The 20,023-nt window shown below is 45.9% G+C and overlaps 1 protein-coding gene across 1 annotated transcript in view; it reads right to left on the bottom strand.

Annotated features, from left to right (window-relative positions):
• Positions 1-20,023, bottom strand: part of LOC138292914 (complement C3-like) — a 2,405,892-nt gene that overhangs the window by 1,545,934 nt on the left and 839,935 nt on the right. The window contains exon 13 of the mRNA XM_069231788.1: positions 1,082-1,285. Within this exon, the coding sequence (XP_069087889.1) occupies positions 1,082-1,285 (204 nt within the window). The remainder of the gene's footprint in view (positions 1-1,081; positions 1,286-20,023) is intronic.

Here is a 20,023-nt window from a genome sequence, read left to right as displayed (position 1 = left end):
AGGCACATTGCAGAGCAAAGAGTTCTGCCTTACTGAATGAGGGAACACTTGCCCAAACTGAGTCAGGCCGAGCAGAATGCCATTTGGCAATTCCGATCCGCCTGACACACAATCCATGTATTTAAATGTTAATTTTTACTTTTTTATTTATATGCTGAGTTGCTTAACAGAAATAAGAAGGTTATGGGTTATTTCATATTTCTGTGACATTAAGTAACTCATTCCCTACACGTACCTCTTACATCGTTATCTTTAAGCCTCTGAAGGTACTGAAAAAGAATTGCCCAAGGATGCACACCAGAACTTCCTAAAAATATCGTTCATCTATTGTTGAATTGCACTGAAACAACCCAGCTATATGAAGTATGATTTGGGAAGAGTTTTTGGAACCCCGCTTAGAGCACACGATTCAACGACCTACAGCTAACAAGGCAAAATATTCAGTCTCAGTAAAACGTATTTCGCCAAAGTTTGTTGCAGGGAAAGGAGCATAGAATATAGAAGAAACAGGAGTCTGGAGGTAACCTTAGCTGTGTGTTTCTAATGCATTGCATGAATGGATTACTGATATGTTCTCTTTAATTACACTTTAGAAAACGGACAGAGAAATGATGTGCAAAATTCGTTGTTTTTATTTTAGAACGATATGTAGAAGTCTTAGGCCCTGATTATGAGTGCCACGGTTAAATCTGAAATGTGGCAACTCATATTACTGCGTATTTCATAATTATAACTCGAGTTTTGCTCCAAACATTGCTCGCATAGCTACAATATTTCCTAGGAAAATTACAGCCGGTTTGTCGAAGGAAAAATGCAAGGTAGAGCATCACAGTCTGCGTTTTGTACTCATTTGTTTCACACCAAACCTGCAGCTGATCAAATGCAGTAAAATCCGGGCCCCTGGGTGTTAGATTTTAGATTTTATCAAGTGCAATACATTTTGCACCCTCCTGCTGCATTTGTAATTGGGGCCTTTGTGCTATTTCCTAGTCAAGAACGACATTCCAGAGGCTACAATAGACACATGATCACCAAACTCAGTTGTAAAGATATGTGAATGTGCATCACGAGAACAACTTACCGTTCCTGTGCAGACATCAGGCATATCGACCCAGCAGGAGTCTGATACAATTTCAATCTCATTTCCGTGTTCGACATAGTAGTATGCTACTATTCTGAAAGACGGCCACATTTGAGGGGTGTTCTCTATGCTCAAAGCGGTAACAGCTGCTCCTTTATTGTGTGTCTGCCTCTCAACCTTAAAAATATTTCCTTTGGACACCAACTGTGAAAAAAAACAACATGTAATGAGTGGATTTCCAAAATTGCTAGTCGGTGCAGTGGAGTTTATAATTCAACTGTTTGGAGGACTGGTTATTGCAACTGTTGCATAGAATCAGAATGGAAGTCGCTACTCTTCTATTTCGACAGGTCCCATCACATTTCTGAGTGTTTGCTTTTATATAAGGGTATATGTTATCTATGTACTAAGGCATACATATATATGTAATGCATAAATACGCATATGTAGAAACTATATGGAATATAGGGACATATTTATGAGTCCCTAGCCCCATCTTAGTGCCGCCATAGCTTCATTTTTTTTATGCTAAGGTGGCACTAAAGTGGCTTTTCTGCTATGCCATATTTACAAAATAGTGCAATGCATGCATTGCACCGCTTTGTAACCCCTTGCTCGAAATTTTGCCTGCACCAGGCATAATGTATGCAAGAGGGGTGTTCCAGCATAGGAGGCCTGTGAAAACAGGGCAGTGAAATTTAAAAGGTTTCACTGTGCCATTTTTGGTGTCATTTTTAACGCCTGATCAGAGCAGGCGTTAAAATGATGCACCGATTGAAATCAATGGGCCTCCTTGCACTAGCGTCAAAAAGTTTGAATCTAGTGTAGCAAAGCGCCACAATAGTGTAAAAAATGTTGACACTATTGTCCTAACTACCGCCATGGTGCACCATATTATAAATACAGCGCAATTATGGTGTTGTTAGGTGCCGGTAGGGTGGGCGCAAGAAATTAGGTGCATCATCTATGATGCACCACTTTTTCTTAAATATAGACATATTTTTTAATAGCTAAAAAGTAAAATAAACACATATAAAGGTAAGCTCACATCTAAATATATCCATATAACAATACATACACATACGTACACACATACATGCATTACAGTTAGTAATATTTGTGGACAATATACAATGAATTGTTGTCAATATAACTACAACCATAAGTGCATCCACCTAATAATATTTACATAAATAAACCTGTATATTCTTTAAAAATATATATTGACTGTTTAATTTTGTTTTTAATATCTGAAATATATTGTTATGCCCTTAGAGGTACTATACCTATAATCATATTTACATACCAAGACACAAATGTATTATCATAAAAACACAAACTCTTATACAGTCATCTACACATATGTATCTACATACACACATAAATATTTCTGTAATGCATAAATCTAGCTCTATTTTCATATACAGAATAGATTTGTTAATAGATATTTTATATATGAACTTGAACACACACACAGGTATACCCATAACTCCATAGGTATACAAGTACAAACTAGCACACACACACAGTGAACATATATATATTCACTTAAAAAAACAAAGGTTAAAGGGACGTTATAGTTAGGCTCACATTCTAAACATACAAGTCCATAGAAATTCAGCTGTTAGAGTTATTAGAAGTAACTCTAACTTGTGCCCTAAGGCAACTGTAACTCCTGCCCCAGCTATGCACAATGTGTTCCTCAAACGTTTTTACTGCATATATTATTACATTAATATTATCAATGATGTTATCAAATATGTCATGAGTGTTGTGATATATGGGGTAATTAGCAGTGCATGGCAAGGGCGCAAGTTATAGTTAGCGTTAGGCATGAGTTATAGTTACTTGAAATAACTCCAACAGTTGAATTTCTATGGTTTTGTACATTTAAAATGTGAGCCTAACTATAACGTCCCTTTAACCTTTTTTTTTAAGTGGAAACAAAAAATAATAATTAAGTATAAATATATATAGATATATATAATTATATTTATATATACCTTCCAAGCGTTGACTTTTGGACCATACTTATTATCATACCATTTCTTGTAGTCCTCCTGGTGATTTTTTCTTTTTTCTTTCACCTCTCTTGATGAACCCATTTAGTTTCATTACCACCCATCCAGTTGGGGAACATTTTGGTTCCCTGAAGTCTGCCTCTGACCATCAGAAACGGAGAGACTCCTGTGACCATATTAGGAGCTGTATGATACGACCACAAGAGTTTTTGATAGCAATGTCTGCCAGGACTCTGGATGCTTCTGCAGATTAAATGCACTCTTTCAGCATGCGGTTTACCATTTCTACCAACATGTTTGCTTTAGGGCAATACAGGGCAGTCTTAAGATGAACAATGGATAAATTCATAATAAACTCTACCATTTTATCTGAAGTGAACTGAACCCCATTGTCTGTCACACTAACGCTTGGATGCAAAACTGCACTAATGCAGTTTTGCACCAAAAAGTTTATCATCATCTGAGCGCCATACTTATGGAATGGCGCAAGCCAGTGCAATGGGTGGGCTCGCGTAAAAAGAAATTGTGTTAGGGGGTGGGGCTGGCGGTATGGGAGAAGAAAGTTTTGCACCAAAAAATTATGTTAGGCTGGTTGGAGGCAAAAAAAATGCCTCGACCCAGCCTAGCGTCATTTTCTGATGCAAAATCATTCATATGACATGACTCCTGTCTTAGAAAAGACAGGAGTCCTGCCCACCACCCCAATGTTCAGCACAGGGGACCAGTGTCCCCTGGGTATGGCCACTGCATCCTGTGCTATGCAGGGGGCCCCAAGATTGTCCCCCGATGGCACTTTAATTAAAAAAAAATATTACTTACCTATACGTACCTGGGATGGGGTCCCCCATCCTCCGGTGTCCCTCTGGTGTGGGTGGGGGTGTTCCTGGGGCTTGAGAGGGGCACCTGTGGACCCATTCCATGGTATTTAAACATGGAAATGGGTCTGCAGGCCCCCTCACGGCTGGTCTGACCCAGGGGTTAAATAATGGTGCAAAGCAAGCTTTGCACCATTATTTAGCCCCTCCTCCCACCCATGCGTCATTTTAGCGCAGGGGGATAAATATGAGGCTATGGGGTTAGCACCATTATGTTTTGATGGGAACGCATACTTTGCATCTCATTCACACAAGGGAGAATCATACATCTAAAAAATGGTGCAAACTCCGATATTTTGACTTTAGACGGGTCTAACGTCAAAATATAAATATGGAGTTAATTTTGTGTAAAAAAAAAATGATGCACATTTGGCGCAAACAGAGTATAAATATGCCCCTTGGTATCCCCTCCATCATGAAAGCTTCAGACAAAAAAATCTATCATGTCTTGTGTGGTGATGTGATTAACAGTCTTAGGGGGTCATTCTGACCCTGGCGGCCGGTGACCGCCAGGGTCACCGACCACGGGAGCACCGCCAACAGGCTGGCGGTGCTCCCGAGGGCATTCTGACCGCGGCGGTTCAGCCGCGGTCAGAAAGGGTAAACCGGCGGTCTCCCGCCGGTTTACCACTGCCCTACAGAATCCTCCATGGCTGCGGAGCGCGCTCCGCAGCCATGGGGATTCTGACACACCCTACCGCCATCCTGTTCCTGGCGGGTCTCCCGCCAGGAACAGGATGGCAGTTGGGGGTGCCGCGGGGCCCCTGGGGGCCCCTGCAGTGCCCATGCCCATGGCATGGGCACTGCAGGGGCCCCCATAAGAGGGCCCCGCAAAGTATTTCAGTGTCTGCAAAGCAGACACTGAAATACGCGACGGGTGCAACTGCACCCGTCGCACCCCTGCAACTACGCCGGCTCAATTCTGAGCCGGCGTCCTCGTTGCAGGGGCATTTCCTCCGGGCCGGCGGGCGCTCTTCTGGAGAGCGCCCGCTGGCCCAGAGGAAATGTCTGAATGGCCGCCGCGGTCTTCTGACCGCGGTGCGGTCATTTGGCGGCGGTACCTTGGCGGACGGCCTCCGCCGTCCGCCAAGGTCATAATCAGGGCCTTAGTCATGACCCAATGTGAATAATAATCCACTAGTACTATGATACATCTTCTAGTTGACATAGGTGTCTTCAGTGGTCCCATTATATCTAAACCCAGTTTGTCCAAATGCTTGGTTGTAATTTTCACCGGGGACAACAAAGCTTTTATTATGCATTTACTTTTGTCACTTAGGCAGCAAGGGGCACAACCTTTGACTTTATTTTCCACCATACCATCCATACCAGGAAACCAATAAGCAGACCGTACCTTGGCTTTAGTAATACTATGGCCTAAATTACTTTCGTGGGCAAAGTCTATAATTCTCTCATTTTGATATCAAAGAGGTACTAACTTGTCCCCTCTCATCACCACATCATTTTGTATGTATAATTCAGGCCTGACTTCTCAAAGGTTACGAATGCCATCTTGTAGGTTGCTCGGTTTAGGTGGCCACTCTTGAGTGATCTTTTTTTTTTTAAACTTTGACAACACCATCCTTTCCTGAGATTTTGACCCACTCCTCTTTGGTAATTCCAGAGGGAGACACCATAAAAATAGAGTCCTCATTCCCTTCTTCTGATCTTTTTTCTCCCCTCCATGGCAACAGAGAAAGACAGCCGGCCAATAGATTCTTATTGCCTGATACAAAGTCAATCTTAAAGTTATATTTCTCCAGGCCCAACATCTACTTGGCTATTTGTGGGGTTGTATGCTTCCTTTCTTTAGTAGAACAAATGTATGTAAGCGGTTTATGATCTGTTCTTAACGTAAATGGTAAGCCCCAAATAAAGAACTTAAAATGGGATATGACCCAGTAGCAAGCTAATGCTTCTCTTTCAATAGTTGAATAATTTACCTCTACATCTTTCCACATCTTTGAGCCAAAAGCCACAATTTCTTCATTTCCATCTACTAGCTGTACTAAGGAAGCTCTGATCCCTTTTGTACTAGCATTGATAGTCAAAATAGTCTTTCTGGTAACACTGAAATTGCCTAAGGAAGGTGCTTCTATTATTGCATGCTTACTGCTTTCAAAGTGCTCTTCACAAGCATCACCCCAGACAAACTGTGTCCCTTTTCTCAACAAGTGTCTCATAGAGAAATAATCTGTTTTTTTTTTATTTCACTACAAATTCCACCAACCCCATGAATAATTTTAATTCCTCTTTGCTTGAGGGAGATGGTGCTTCCTTTACCGCTATCAACAAATTAATATTAGGTTTTATCCCATCTTCAGATATATTATGCCTCGGGTAGTCGACAGAATCAACACTTAACTTGCGCTTATCTGGTTTGATAGTTAACCCTGCTTGTTTTAGGGTCAAGAGCACTTTCTTCAGTGTGGCATTATGGTTGTCCACAGAGTTGCCATATATCAACATATCATCTTGGTAATAAAGTAAATTTTTTATGTCTTTTAACAATCGTGCATTATCCTATGAAACACTGCTGCCTTAGATGCCAACCCAAATGGCATTCTGCAGAACCTGAATGGACCAAATAGGGTGATAAACGAGGTAAGTGTTTTAGAGTCTGGATGTAATTCAAGTTGATGATATGCTCAAAAAAGATCTAACACACTAAAGTATTTTACATCACCTATCATGCTAATCATATCATTTAGCTGCAGAGAACTTTCTGTAAGTTCTATGACCCCTTGACTTACCAATCTGTCTAACTCTTCCTTCAATAGTTTACACATTAAATTAGGAATGGGCCTCACTTTGTGTACCACTGGTTCTGCATTTTTTTAGTGTAATCTTGTGCTGAAGGTTTTTTAAATATCCAAAATCTTCAGTAAACACTTCTGGAAACTCATGACAATGGGCCATATGTATGAAAACTGGGGTTTGCGAATCGCAAATAGCGATTTTTAAGAAATCGCTATTTCTGAGTCGCAATTGGCCATGTAACAAAATAGCGATTCGGAATTAGCGATTTCTTAAAAATCGCTATTTGTGGTTTGCGAGGCTCATTTACCGAATTGCAATTTGCATTCTCGCAATTTGCGATTTTTTTGTGATTTGGTAAAAAATCGCAAATTGTGAGAAAGTTCGAGAATGCACACCTGGAGGAGCCTGATGACATCACCAGCAGGAAATGAGTCATCCCAGGCAGTTTCAGGTCCCACACCTGCATCCTGAGAGAGAGCAGCCCAGCCACATAGAGCAGCACTCAGCAGGACCAGAAGCACCTGAGCCAGGATGGAGACACCAGGAACATCACAGGGAATCAGGAGAGGAAGCGCAAGCTCAAGTTTAGTGAACAGGAGCTGGAGGTATTGACTGAAGAGGTTGTGAGGAGCCATGACCGCCTGTTTGGGAAATCTTCACTCCAGGTTCCTGAGAGCGAAAAAAGAAGGTTATGGCTGGACATCCAGGGAAATTATTTTTTTGCTGGATTGACGCTTTGAAGTCTTCGTATGCGGAGACCATTGCACAAACAATCTCTCTCTCTCTTCCAACCTATTACAGGCTGGAAGAGAGAGAGAGAAAGAAAGTGACAGGGCCACAGGGGGAGCTTCAAGGCACATGCAGTCCCTGACGGCTCCCTACCTGCTGCAGGAGCAAGCATTGCTCCTGTATGCAGGGAGATGCTATCAATAGCAGCTCCCTGTATGTGAGAGCAATGTTTTCATCACTTTCCATGCCAAGATGTTAGTGGGCAGGGAAAGAGATGAAATCTCTACTTTCAGCAAGCTGGAGCTTTTTGAAGTTCCCGCTGGCTGAAAGTGGAGTGTTTGCTTTTGTTTGGAGGGATCTGTCAGCTCCCACCAAGCAAACAGCTAGCTCCCGAAGGTGGCTAGCTGGCCCTGGGCGGTTGACAGTTCCCAGGGCCATGTATGGCTCCAAGGGTGGGCCATGTGGCCACCTCCATGTTTTCAATTTTGCCTCAGGCAGTGCTGGTCCCCAGGGCAGGGGGCCTGCGGACACCCTTGTCAATATATATTGTAGCCCCGGGGAGGTGGCAATCCCTGGCGCTAGGGGGGTCTGAGTGCCCCCCCATCTAATTTACTGTGTTTGACCCTGTGAGGTGGTGGTCCCCAGGGTCTGGGGAGGTCCATGCAGCCCCCCCACACATTGAATCATTGACACCACAGGGAGGTGATGGTCCCCACGGCCTGGGAGGATCCATGAGTCCCCCCAATTAATTTCTGTTACTTCCCATGGGGAGGTGGTGGTCCTCAGGGTGCAGGGGGTCCGCACAACCACCCCCCCTATATATTATAATATTGCAGCCTTGAGGAGGTGGTGGTCCCCGGGCCTTTAGTAAGCCCTAGGAGGAGGCCCCTGAGCCCCCTCCACCCCTCCAATATTTTAGGAATGCCCCCAGGACCTGGTCCACCCAGGGGCAAAATGAAAAGCAAGCGTGGGAGACAGTGCTTGCTTCTTTTTTTTTTATCCACAACAAAATTTGTGAATATTTCCGAACTTCGCTGTGAATTAAAAAAAATGTTTTTTAGCCCTTTTAGGGTGCCAGGGCTACCCCTGGGCCAAAGCTAGGGACCCAGGGTATCCCTATCTGGCCCCTTTTTTAGTTTTTTGTTTTTGGCACTTTGCTGAAGCCGAGTCCCAACATGGTTGTCAACACTTCCTGGTTGAAGTGTTGGCAGTCAAAAAAATCTCTGCACGAGATAGGGACTATTCCCAAAGTCGTTCTAATCCCAGATTTACAAATTTGGGTTTCCTTTAATATCTCGTAAACTGCTAAACAGATTGACACCAAGTAAGAAAAAGGGTTACATGCAGACCAAAAGCTACCTTTCTGCCAGGTTTAGTGTAATTCCATCTAGTGTTTTGGGATGCAGGCAAGTCTAAAGAGTTTATGGGAATTAACATGGTTAATTAACTTTTTTTACCCCCTCCCTTTTCTCGGCCCTCGCTTGACGGATCACCCCGAAACTGTCTATGCACAACAAGACCCTACCTGATCCTTTTTTTGGAACATTTTGTGAAGATTTGTCAAACCGCGCCAAAGACATTGCCAAGTCAAAAAACACTTTTTCAATGGAAACTAGCTCCTATATATATATGTATATATACTGTATATATATATATATATATATATATATATATATATATATATATATATATATAGTAGACTGACCTTTCTCTGTGTATTATATTCCATGCAAAATCAGAACACCGCACACTAGAGAGCAGAGAGCTCATTTCCTCATTATTTTATTTCAGGTAAAGACACCAAAAAACACACCAACAATGTGTTATAACCACACGGCCTTTCACTTTTTATAACATTCCCATGCCACACTGTTAATGTGCATTGTGGGAATTAAAGTGATCATTTAAAATTAATTACAAACAAAAGAAAACTAAACTCCAAATGAATCTGGCGGCTGATTATAACAACAATGTATTACTCCATAATCCAACTCTTTACACACTTTGGCCCTCATTACAACCCTGGTGGTTGGTGTTAAAGTGGCGGTAATACTGCCAACAGGCCGGTGGTGAATATAAATTGGATTTTGACCCTGGCGGTTACCGCCACCGAAGACCGCCACTTTAACACACCGACCACCAGGGTGGTAACGACCGCTGGGCTGGAGATTTCGGTCTCCAGCCCGGCGGCCGTCACAATCCCACTCTCGGGGTTACGACCCGGCCTACCGCCATGGTTTTCGTGCCAAACTTACCGCCATGAAAACAATGGCGGTAGGCACTAACAGTGCCAGGGAATCCTTTCACTGGCACTGATAGGGTTCTCATCTGCCCCTCCCCCTCCCCAGAGTCCTCCCACACCCTCCCCTCCCTCTCCTGCCCCCGCACCTATACACACCCACACACACACCTATATACACACATGCACACACGCATACCCACCACCACCCACGCATGCACACACACATACCCACACACAGCAACACACACCAACATACCTTGTCACACACATGCATCCACAACACACAACACTTACAATCACTCAATCACGCATGCATCCAATGTGACTAACACCTGCATGCGCGCATACCAAAACATACACACACACACACCCACATAGACACAACACCCCCACCCCTCTCTCTGGTCTGAGAACACGGCTTACCTGCTTGCAGGGGGTCCTCCGGCTGGAGACGGTCCGCGGCGCTGCTATCAGCAGCAGCGTCCGCCAGCAAAACACTGCCAGGTCGTATCATTGGTCATAATATGGTTGGCAGTGTTTTGCTGGCATGGCGGTGCTGCTGTCAGCAGCGCCGCCTTACTGCCGTCTGCCGCCATGACCGTCAGCGGTGTTCCACCAGCATTCTGGCAGAATACCGTTGGTGGTCATGATACACGTAGACAGCTGGGAGCCATGGCGGCGGTATGTTGACGCCCGTCGTCGTGGCAGTAGGCGGTTAATACCGCCAACATTGTAATGAGGGCCTTTGTCATATGTCATTTTTTTTTTTTGGGTTGTATTTTTTATTCTTAATTACATCATATTACACAGTATATAGTAAAAGTCTATTAATCTAAGCCATTTCTGTTTCTAATCATATTTTCTCTTAGTGAAGGCAACAAGTAAAATTTTACATTCTGTGAGTCATTATCAATATACATGTCTGTTTCCTTTAAGCACTATGCATGTACGATTATTGTTTTATATCTCTCTTGTCTACTGCTATGCCATTTGCCATAGTTGTGGCATTTTCTTATAACAATGCAGATACAATCAGAGGTACGTTAAACGATCCATTATAACCAACTTATAAAAGAAGAGGAAGAAAACAAAAGAACAAGGATCCATTCGCTCCATGGTGTCCTCGTTATACAATTCCACTGTAATAACAGTCGAGTTCAATACTAATCAGGTGTTCCATTTGCCATCTCCTTGAGTCTCCCAGAAATTTGCTGCTAGTCATTTAAGGAGCATAAGTCATAATGCTTTGTGATAAGGATGGGATACGGTCAAGGGTAATGGGGGACCATTAAAGGGGTACTGAGGAATATAAGGAAAAACAGTGATTAGTGTGGGTTGTGGAAATGGGAGAAGGAGGGGGGGTGGCGGGTGAGGGTGGAAGGCATCTGGGTAGGGATCAGAGAATATAGAAAATGTAGAATAGAGAGAGAAGGTTTGGAAGGAATAGGGGGAGAGAGAACATATATATGAATTGTATTAGTGTCTATGGTATCCATTAGGCAAAGGAAGAATAAGAAAGTGACAGCTATAGTAACAATAATAATCACTGCAGTAATAATGATGTTAATATTAGTAGTGATATCAGTAGTGATAGTGATAGCGATAGCGATAGTGATAGTGATAGTGACCGAGGGGAAGGGGTCGTGTGAATTCAAAAAGCAAATCATTATAGTGGCTGCGTCATATGAAGAGAATAGGGCCAGGTTACAAAATGTTATGGGGCGGGGGGGGGCGGAGAATGGCACGGTGACATGAACATCAATAATATATTTCTAAGGATTGGGATATGAATGGTGGTATAGGTTATGCCAAAAAAGTCAATGAATAGTGGATAGTGAGCAGTGGCTTTACCGTAGGTTGCGCAGTGACTTTCTACCTTTCTACCGGGGGGGGGTCATCTGAGTCCAGGAGGGGAGGGATGGTGTGTTAAGCATGGGCGGATGTACCTGCATGGGCCTGGCATCGGGAATGGTGTATTCTCACTACGTGGTATTTTGTGGAGTTCTTTAGGGGAGATCCGGTCCTAGTGTCCGGAGATGAAGGGTGACCACGTCTGGAGAAACACCTCAGTTCTGTCCTGTAAACTGTAGATAAGTCGTTCATGTGTGGCTGCTTGGTACATTGCTGTCAACCATTCATCATGGGAGGGGACGGTCGGTGCACGCCAGTGTCTAAGGATGCATAATTTGGCCGTTGCTAGTGCGGTGTGTAGTAGTCTACTTTGAGTTCGTGTAATCTTATGGAGTTCTCCCATGTCGTGTAGCAATAGGAGAGATGAGGTGAGGAGTGGTGGGAGGGGTAGAGTTTCTCGGAGGGTGTTTCCCACTGATCTCCAAAAAGGTTGTACGGCTGCGCAATCATGTAGAATATGGAGTATGTCACAGTGTGTGTGTGGGCACCTCCAGCAGTTTGCATGGGGGAGAAGTCTTGCCATATGTAATTTCTGTGGGGTCCAATACCAATCATGTAGTGTCTTAAAAAGAAAGAATTTCAGAAGAGCCTCGCGTGCTCCGCGGTCTCCAGCTTCGATCAAGTCTGCCCAGTCCTCCAAGTCATATTCAATTTGTAGGTGCGTCTGCCATTTATTTTTGAGGGAAGTCAGGAGTGGGAGTGAGAAGAGGTGACGATTCAGCAATGCCTGAAGTCCCGATATCGCGCCTTTCATCTGCCCCCATGTCTCTAGGTAATGTAATATATGAGAGCGAGGGAGCTGTCGGGGAAGGACACCTAGTCTCTGTTTAAGACAATGTCTGAGTTGGAGGTAACGCCATGAGTGGCATTTCGGGAGGTTGAATTCCACCTGTAGGTCCCTGAATGTTTTCCAGGTTTCCCCTGATATAAGTTAATCCACTCCCATAATGCCTGGTTGACCCCAGTCCTTCCAGATAATAGTTTTCCCTCCAATTTGAAACCCTTTGTTGCCCCATAATGGAGCTCTGTCATGTAGGTGGGGGTCTATTTTAAGGAGCCGGTGTACCCGCTGCCAGGTTTTCTTCATGGCACCTATCATAGGATTGGTGGTTCGGGGGCATTTTTGGCTTGTATCGTATAATAGCTGAAGCCCGTAGGGGGCCCCTGTAAGAGCTCGTTCTACGTCCCCCCATAACGGAGGATTTATTACAGTCGGGAGTAGGAGGGCCATTTGTGAAAGATGTAGCACGTAAAAGTAGTGTTCAATCGAGGGAAGGCTTAGTCCACCGCATTCCCGTTGGGCTATCAAGGTGGTTCTGGGTAGTCGTGGGTGCATGGATCCCCAAGCAAAGGAGCGGATACAGCGGTCTATCTCTCTTAATACAGGTAAGGGGATCTGTAAGGGGAGCATACCTAGGACATATAAGAACCTCGGCAAGGTCACCATCCGCAACGGTTGTACCCTGCCCCACATGGAGAGGCTCAGCTGACCCCATTTCTCAAAGTCCCGTTTCATGGCACTGATCAGTGGATCTATATTGTCTGTTACTACATTGACCAGCCCTGTATTTACGTCAATTCCTAGATATCTTAGTCGGGAGTTTTTCCATTTGATCGGTAAACCTTTTATGGAGGCACTCACTGTGACTGGGGAAAGTGGTAGGGCTTCGTACTTTTCCCAGTTGATTCGATATCCTGATATGCATTCAAATTCCGTTAGAATCTCCCTCAGGGCAGTGATGGAGTTGGGTAAGTCAGTAAGGGTAAGTAAGATGTCGTCCGCGTATAAATATATGTCAGAGTTTCCGCCTGGCAGTGGGATTCCTGATATGAGGTTGGAACTACGGATAGCTGCCGCCAGAGGCTCCACCGCGAGTAGAAATAGGAGGGGGGATAGTGGGCATCCTTGACGTGTCCCTCTCCGAATCGCAAAAGTGTCCGATAGGAACCCCCCACAGTTTACCTGTGCTGTCGGGGAATCATATAGGAGGCACACCTTGTTAATGAAACCTTCTCCTAACCCGAACCGTTTCAATATTTCAAAGAGGTACCACCATTCTATTTGGTCGAATGCTTTCTCGGCATCCAACGAGAGGGTTAAGGCTTCCTCTTGTGTATCGCGGGCAGTCCAAATGGTATGTAAGAGTGTGTGGAGGTGATTCCTGGAGGAGCGGCCCGGCACAATGCCTACTTGGGAGTGAAGGATTAGCGAGGGAATAACTTTTTTAAGGCGAGTGGCCAGTATTCCCGCTAATATTTTAATATCTCCGTTCAATAAGGAGATAGGACGATAACTTCCACTGAGAAGTGGGTCTTTTCTGGGTTTCGGCAAAACTGCGATAGTGGCTTTATTAGACATAGGATGTATGGAGCCTTCCCTTTCGGCCCCTTGGAACGCCTCGTCAAAGACATCTACCGTGTCGGTTCCTGTCCATTTATAGAATTCAGATGTGAACCCATCTTCCCCCGGTGCTTTGTGATATGATAGATTAGCTATTGCTTGTTGTGCCTCTTCCTTACTAATGTCTCCTTCTAAAAGAGACCTGCCTTCATCTGTAAGATGGGGGATTTCCGTCCTCTGCAGGAATGCGTCTAAGCGGGCAATGTCCTCCGATGTTTCTGAGGAATACAAAGTTTGGTAGTACCGTCCGAATTCTTCTGCAATCGCCTGGGGGTGTGTGATGAGTAAGTTATCCTGGGTGCGCAGTGCCGGTATAGCAAGTGCTGTTTCCCGTTGGCGTAGTTGGGCAGTCAATAAGCGGCCCGCCTTCTCTCCGTGCTCATAGTGTCGTCCCTTCAGCCTTTGTAGGGCATATTCTGCCTGTGAAGTATAAAGGGAATTAAGCTCCATTTTGGCCTGTTCTAGGGAGCGGCGGTTGGGGGTGGGTGGGTTGCTGTGTTTATTTCCTCATGGCCTGCGTTATGGTATCTTCTAACGTGCGTTGTCGGGCCCGTCTATGGGCATTGGAGATAGCTGCATCTCTCATTAGTTGCCCTCTAATAGTTGCTTTCGCCGCAGCCCAGAGAAGTTGTGGAGAGGTTTCTGAGCCTCTATTGTCCTTCATGTATGTGGCCATATGTGTCTTGAGTTGTACCTTCCCAGTCGGGGATCGGTACCTAGTGTTAGGGAGGCGCCAGGGTTTACGGCCAGGTGTAATCATTCAGAGTTCCAGGGTTATTAATTCCGGAGAGTGGTCTGATTGTGCGGCTACCAGTATTTCTATTGACTTAACCGCTTGTAGCATTCTATGATTAAGTAAGAATAGTCTAGCCGTGATTGGGTCCCGTGGACCGAAGAGACAAAGGTATATTCCCTATTGGAAGGGTGGGAGAGACGCCAACAATCTATTAGGCCATGGTCTGAGAGGATGTCTTTTAGTACAGCTCTATCTGCATTGTTACCCGTGTCAAGACCATTTGATCGGTCTAGAATAGCATCTTGGACTATGTTCCAATCCCCCCCAAGAATATATTGTGAGCAACCTATCTGTGTTAGAAGACGATTAAGGGAGAGAAAAAAGGAGCGCTTAGCGCCGGTGGGGGTGTATATGGAGCCTATGCATATTGTGGAGGATCCTACCACTAGCTTGGCTAGTACGTAGCGTCCCTCCGGGTCATGCCATGTTTTAACTAGTCGGAATTGCGGGGAGCGGCGCCACTCCACATTTCCTTCCCGTTCCCTGTGTACCTGCCAACATAGGTGGTGTTCCGCTGTATAGTACTTTTCCCACCCAATCTCTACGTAGTTTCTCTGATTCCATCGAGGAGAGGTGTGTTTCCTGTAGTAGAGCAATGTCGGCATGTTTGGAGCGGAGATTGGTCAGTATCTTCTGTCGCTTAATATAGTGGGTCATGCCGTGTACATTCCAGGTCAGGGCCGTGAGCGGAGTTGTCGTTCCCGAGGGTGCCGGATGTGTCATGGTTTACGGAGTATTGAATATGTTATGGTCCGTGTGAGAGAGCCAGGAAGTAAGTAATGACAGGCCTGAGAGGCAAGGAATATAGGTTTCTTGTTCAGTTAGGCCTTGGGAGGTTGAGAGAGATCCCCTTGGTCACAATATGAAAAATATAGAAGAGAAGGAAAAAAAGGGGGGGTGGAGAATGGAGAGAGGTAGCGTGGGCTGTGTAGAGAGAAACGGACAGCGATTCCTACGTGGGTGTGGGTGGGTACAGAAGTGGAGAGAGAAGTGGGTCTAGGAACCTCACTAGGACGAAGAAGTAAGTGGTAATAATAATAAAAGAATATATAAATAAAAAAAGAATAGAGAGTGGAAATTGGTCAGAGTATGAAAACACTCACTACTGCCTAAATCCTTCTAATCTGCGGGTCTAACCTGTAAGGCCCGCGCGCCGGTAGGGTATTATAGCAATGGGGCATAATGAGGGAATATATGCTTTGTCCCTGATATCATGAGACCTCCCAGGGGGGAGGGGGGCCTCCCAATCGTGTGGGTGCATAAATGGATGCATGAGATGCCGGGGGGTCTGGTGTGGGTCCAGAGCAAATGTTAGGGTCTAAAGACGAGGAGGGAGGGGGAGGGAAAGAGGGACGGGCGCCGGGGCGACGCGCCATGGGACCCCCCACAACACGTACTCTATGCTTATCATCTGTTAAGACATCGTAGAATGTAAAAATCTGTGGTATCTTATGATGGTCTACGGCGCTGCGTTTTGAGTGATCACCCGGAACATGTCCCTTGTGGCAGTCTCGGAGCCATCACGACCCTGAGTTGTGTTAGTCTTATTATTCCCTTCAGTACGGGTGTTATATGCCTAAGAATTAGCTGCGCTGTTCCGCAGGTGTACCTTCTGTGGCTTGTCTTCAGTAAGAGTAGGGGCGTGTTATCATCTGTTAATATCATCTGTAGGTTTTCCTAGTGGGTAGGGGCGTTGGGGCTTTCCCAGAAGATGCTATCAGTATTGTTACGCTGCTGCCGTTTGGGCCTAGGGTATTGAGTGGTCTGCCCACCCCCACCTGGGGCTGCGGGGGCAGAGGACCGGGGGGGGGAGGCCACGCCAGCGGGTCATCAGGTTGACCTCCCCTATGAGCCGTCTATCCAGTAAATGTATAGTGTTCGAGACGGCACAGCGCTGGGGGTGCGGTGTGTATCTTCACGTTTGTGTATGTCTGCCCTATGAAGGGGGGCGTACGGGTGACTTGAGTATGACTGTGTTAAGCGCTCCCCCATTAAAGAGATTGGGGGTGACGCTGTGTGGTGTCCAACAAGTCTAATCCTATCTGTTCCTTGTCCTGATTCCTATGTGATATCCCCTCCCCCCCACACCACCCCCCCTCCACCAACCCCACATCAGAACCCGGGTCGCCCCCCCCCGCCGTTAATAGATACGGCTTGCCCTATGTGTTACACTGCGGCAGTCAGCATTTGATAAATGTGTTTTTAGTAGGCCTCCACCCCCCTGCTGGGCGAACAGCAGATAAGGTGGATGAGCATGTCACTTAGCTGTCCCAAGGTAGAGGGTAGATGGTCTAGAAGCAGGTCTGGATCTCCTGGTCATCTGTCCTACTGTGAACTTAGTGTTCAGCATGTTGATCTTCTGATGATGGTTTCAAGGGGGAGCGGGATTTGTCTCTGCCCGCATCTTGAGTGTGATCAATCACTGCTTGCAGGATGTGCTCCCGGGCTTCCTGTGTCTTTGGGGGCCGATCATACCCTCGGCCTCTTTTTTGTGAGGGGGGAAGTTGAGTCTGGGGCCATGGAGTTGGCAGGCTAATAGCAGTTTCTGTATGTGGCGCTGGAGATTCCAGATGGCCGGGGCGGTGTCCATAGATTGTGAAGTCATACTGTGCAGATAGGCGCTGAGGTCCTCGGGTCAGTGAAGTCTCTGGATGTGCCCTGGTGCGTGATCCACATACGTGCCGGTTCAAAAAGACCATACTTGATGTCTAGAGATCTTAGTTGCGGGCGTAGAGCAAGAAATGCCCTTCTTCTGTCATTCATTAACCTCGAGAAGTCTGCCACCACTCTGATTTCGTGTCCATCCAGTGATATCGGTTGTCGTGTTTTAGCTGTGGAGATGACCTGGCGGGCTTGTTCATGACGCAGGAAACATGCGATGATAGGGCGCGTTTTTTTTGTAGACGCTTTGTGTGGGGGACCAATTCTGTGCACCCTCTGAAATTCTGGCGGTGGTGAAAACTCTATGCCGAAGTGCTTGGTCAGCAGTGAGCTAAGGAAGGTTTTGATATCGGATCCTTCTTTTTGTTCCGGTATACCGAAAAAGCGTACATTGTCTCTACGACTTCGGTCCTCCAGGTCAGTGAGTTTAGCTCTGAGCAACTTTAGTTCCTCTTCCTGATCCGGGGTTGCTGCTATATGGTCTTCTACTGCCGACAGGCGCTGATCTAGGTTGGTTACTGTTTCTCTGAAGCCTGCTAAATCAGCGAGGATTGAGGAGGAGGTAAAGTTAGGTCTGTTATTTTTAGGTCCATTACCTCCAAGTGCCGTCCAACTGAGGCAATCTCTTGCAGTATTCGATCTATGGCGTCTAGTGTGGGTTGATCTACCGGGGGAGATGTATGTCCCTGTGGCGCCGTTTGTGCCGTCATAGCTTTGGGTTGGGCAATGGCTTCTGAGAATAGCAGTTGGCGAGAATGTTTACTTGCGGTCTTGTCGTTGGGCATTGTTCTCAAGGAATGGAAGTCAGATAGAAGATATTATTTTAAGAGCTAGCACTCGAGAACTTGTATGAGTCTGTTCAGACCTACGGACAGTTTCTTTGACCTCGACTTCCGAGGATGGGTCGGCCTTTGGGGTATAGGATCTGTCGATAAGGTACCTACTCGGTTTGGTGTCCTGCTGTGACCTGCGAAGCTTTAGAGCATGATCTATAGAGGACAGTCTAGAATATGCTCAGTTTCTGATAGAGGTTCATTGACATAGGGCTGAAGAGGGATCAACGAATTTGGGTGTGTTGCAGCGTGCAACAGGAGGGGGGTCCTTGTTTTTGGGAGGGCAATTGGGCGGAGGGTCAAGTTGTGTAGTGCGGCACGTGCTGTTCGAGGTCCTATTCCCCTCTTGTTTTGTTCTGCTCTCCTCCCTTCTTCCTATTCCGGCTTTCCTCTCCCCTCTTTGTTTCTTTGTCGTTCCATATGTGTGAAATCTTTGTTCCTCTCTTTCTCCCTCTGTTGCTCTTTGGTATCTTTTTGCTGTCTCCCTCTTTTCTTCCTTCCCCCTTCTCCCCCGCTCTCCTTATGGGTGTCGTGGAGAGTCTTATTCTTTGCGTGCTAGATCATAAACAGGGGGGGGAGTCCGTCCCTTGTTTGCTGCTGGGGGGTCTTTTCATTGGATAATGCTGCTTGGGGGATCTCACCGTCTCACCGTGCAGTCCCCATCAGGTACTATTTAGTCCTCGTGGGATAGTGCTTCTTTGCTTGTACTTTTCTGTTCTGTCGTGGTCGTCTTCAGGCCCAGGTTCCATGGTGGTCCATCATCTTCGGGGTCCCCTCCCCCTCTCCCCGCACGAGGGGGCAGTGCGGTGCCCCAGCACCTGGGGAGCCGAGGCGGTAGAGGGCCGATCCCGGCACCTCCCTCGCGACATGCTCCTGGGCCAGTGCGGCGCCGCACCTTAGTCCGCGGCTCCGCGGAAGTCCGGATGCCGCATTCACTCCCGCGTCTCCGGACGCGGCTGCCGTCGCTCGGGTCCCGTAACTTTGCCAATCCGGAGTCCCCCTCTCTCCACCAGCCGGGAGGCCACGCTGGGGGTCGGGAACTCAGGGGGAGACCCTCTGTTTGCCAGCTTGGCCTGCCCGGCGCGCGGAGATCTTTTCTCAGGTGGCCTTTTTCTTTGATGGCCAGACCACCGTCATATGTCATTTTTAAGGCAAATATTAAGGAACTACACATTCCTATTAAGTGATCATTTCATTTGTCTGTATTCCCTCTAGGATCATTGATATATCTTTTGCTCATATTTATAATCATCTCTGATGGTGTTGTCGTGTGACATCTTATGGGCAGAGTGATAATATCTAATACTACCTCAGGGTTTTATATCAGTACTTGAACTTGCACCAGCCAATGTCTACCCAATATTTTTTGTCCTATTGTAGTGTCATGCTCTGTGTGTATGTCACCCTATTCCTGGTGTCTTATACCTCCCATATGATCGCTCAGTGTGCATTTCTTCTGTGTCTAGTGCTCTCCTTACTGACATGTTATGTAATGTTATGTTATGTTATCACTATGTTATAGTTCATCACCATGGTGCAGTCCCTGTTATCCAAATTGCTGAGTTGCACTACTGTCTACAAATCTATATATATGTGGAGAAAGCTGGTTCTCACAATAGTCTCCATCAGTAATCTATTCTCCTATTGTTTACATAGATGCTCTTGTGTTATCTATGCTAGCCCTATATATGATTCCTAATCTTCTCTCATTTT

The sequence above is a fragment of the Pleurodeles waltl genome, chromosome 4_2 (assembly GCF_031143425.1).
Source record: "Pleurodeles waltl isolate 20211129_DDA chromosome 4_2, aPleWal1.hap1.20221129, whole genome shotgun sequence".
In the NCBI taxonomy this organism is placed as follows: Eukaryota; Metazoa; Chordata; class Amphibia; order Caudata; family Salamandridae; genus Pleurodeles; species Pleurodeles waltl.
This window is presented reverse-complemented; position numbering and strand designations above follow the sequence as displayed.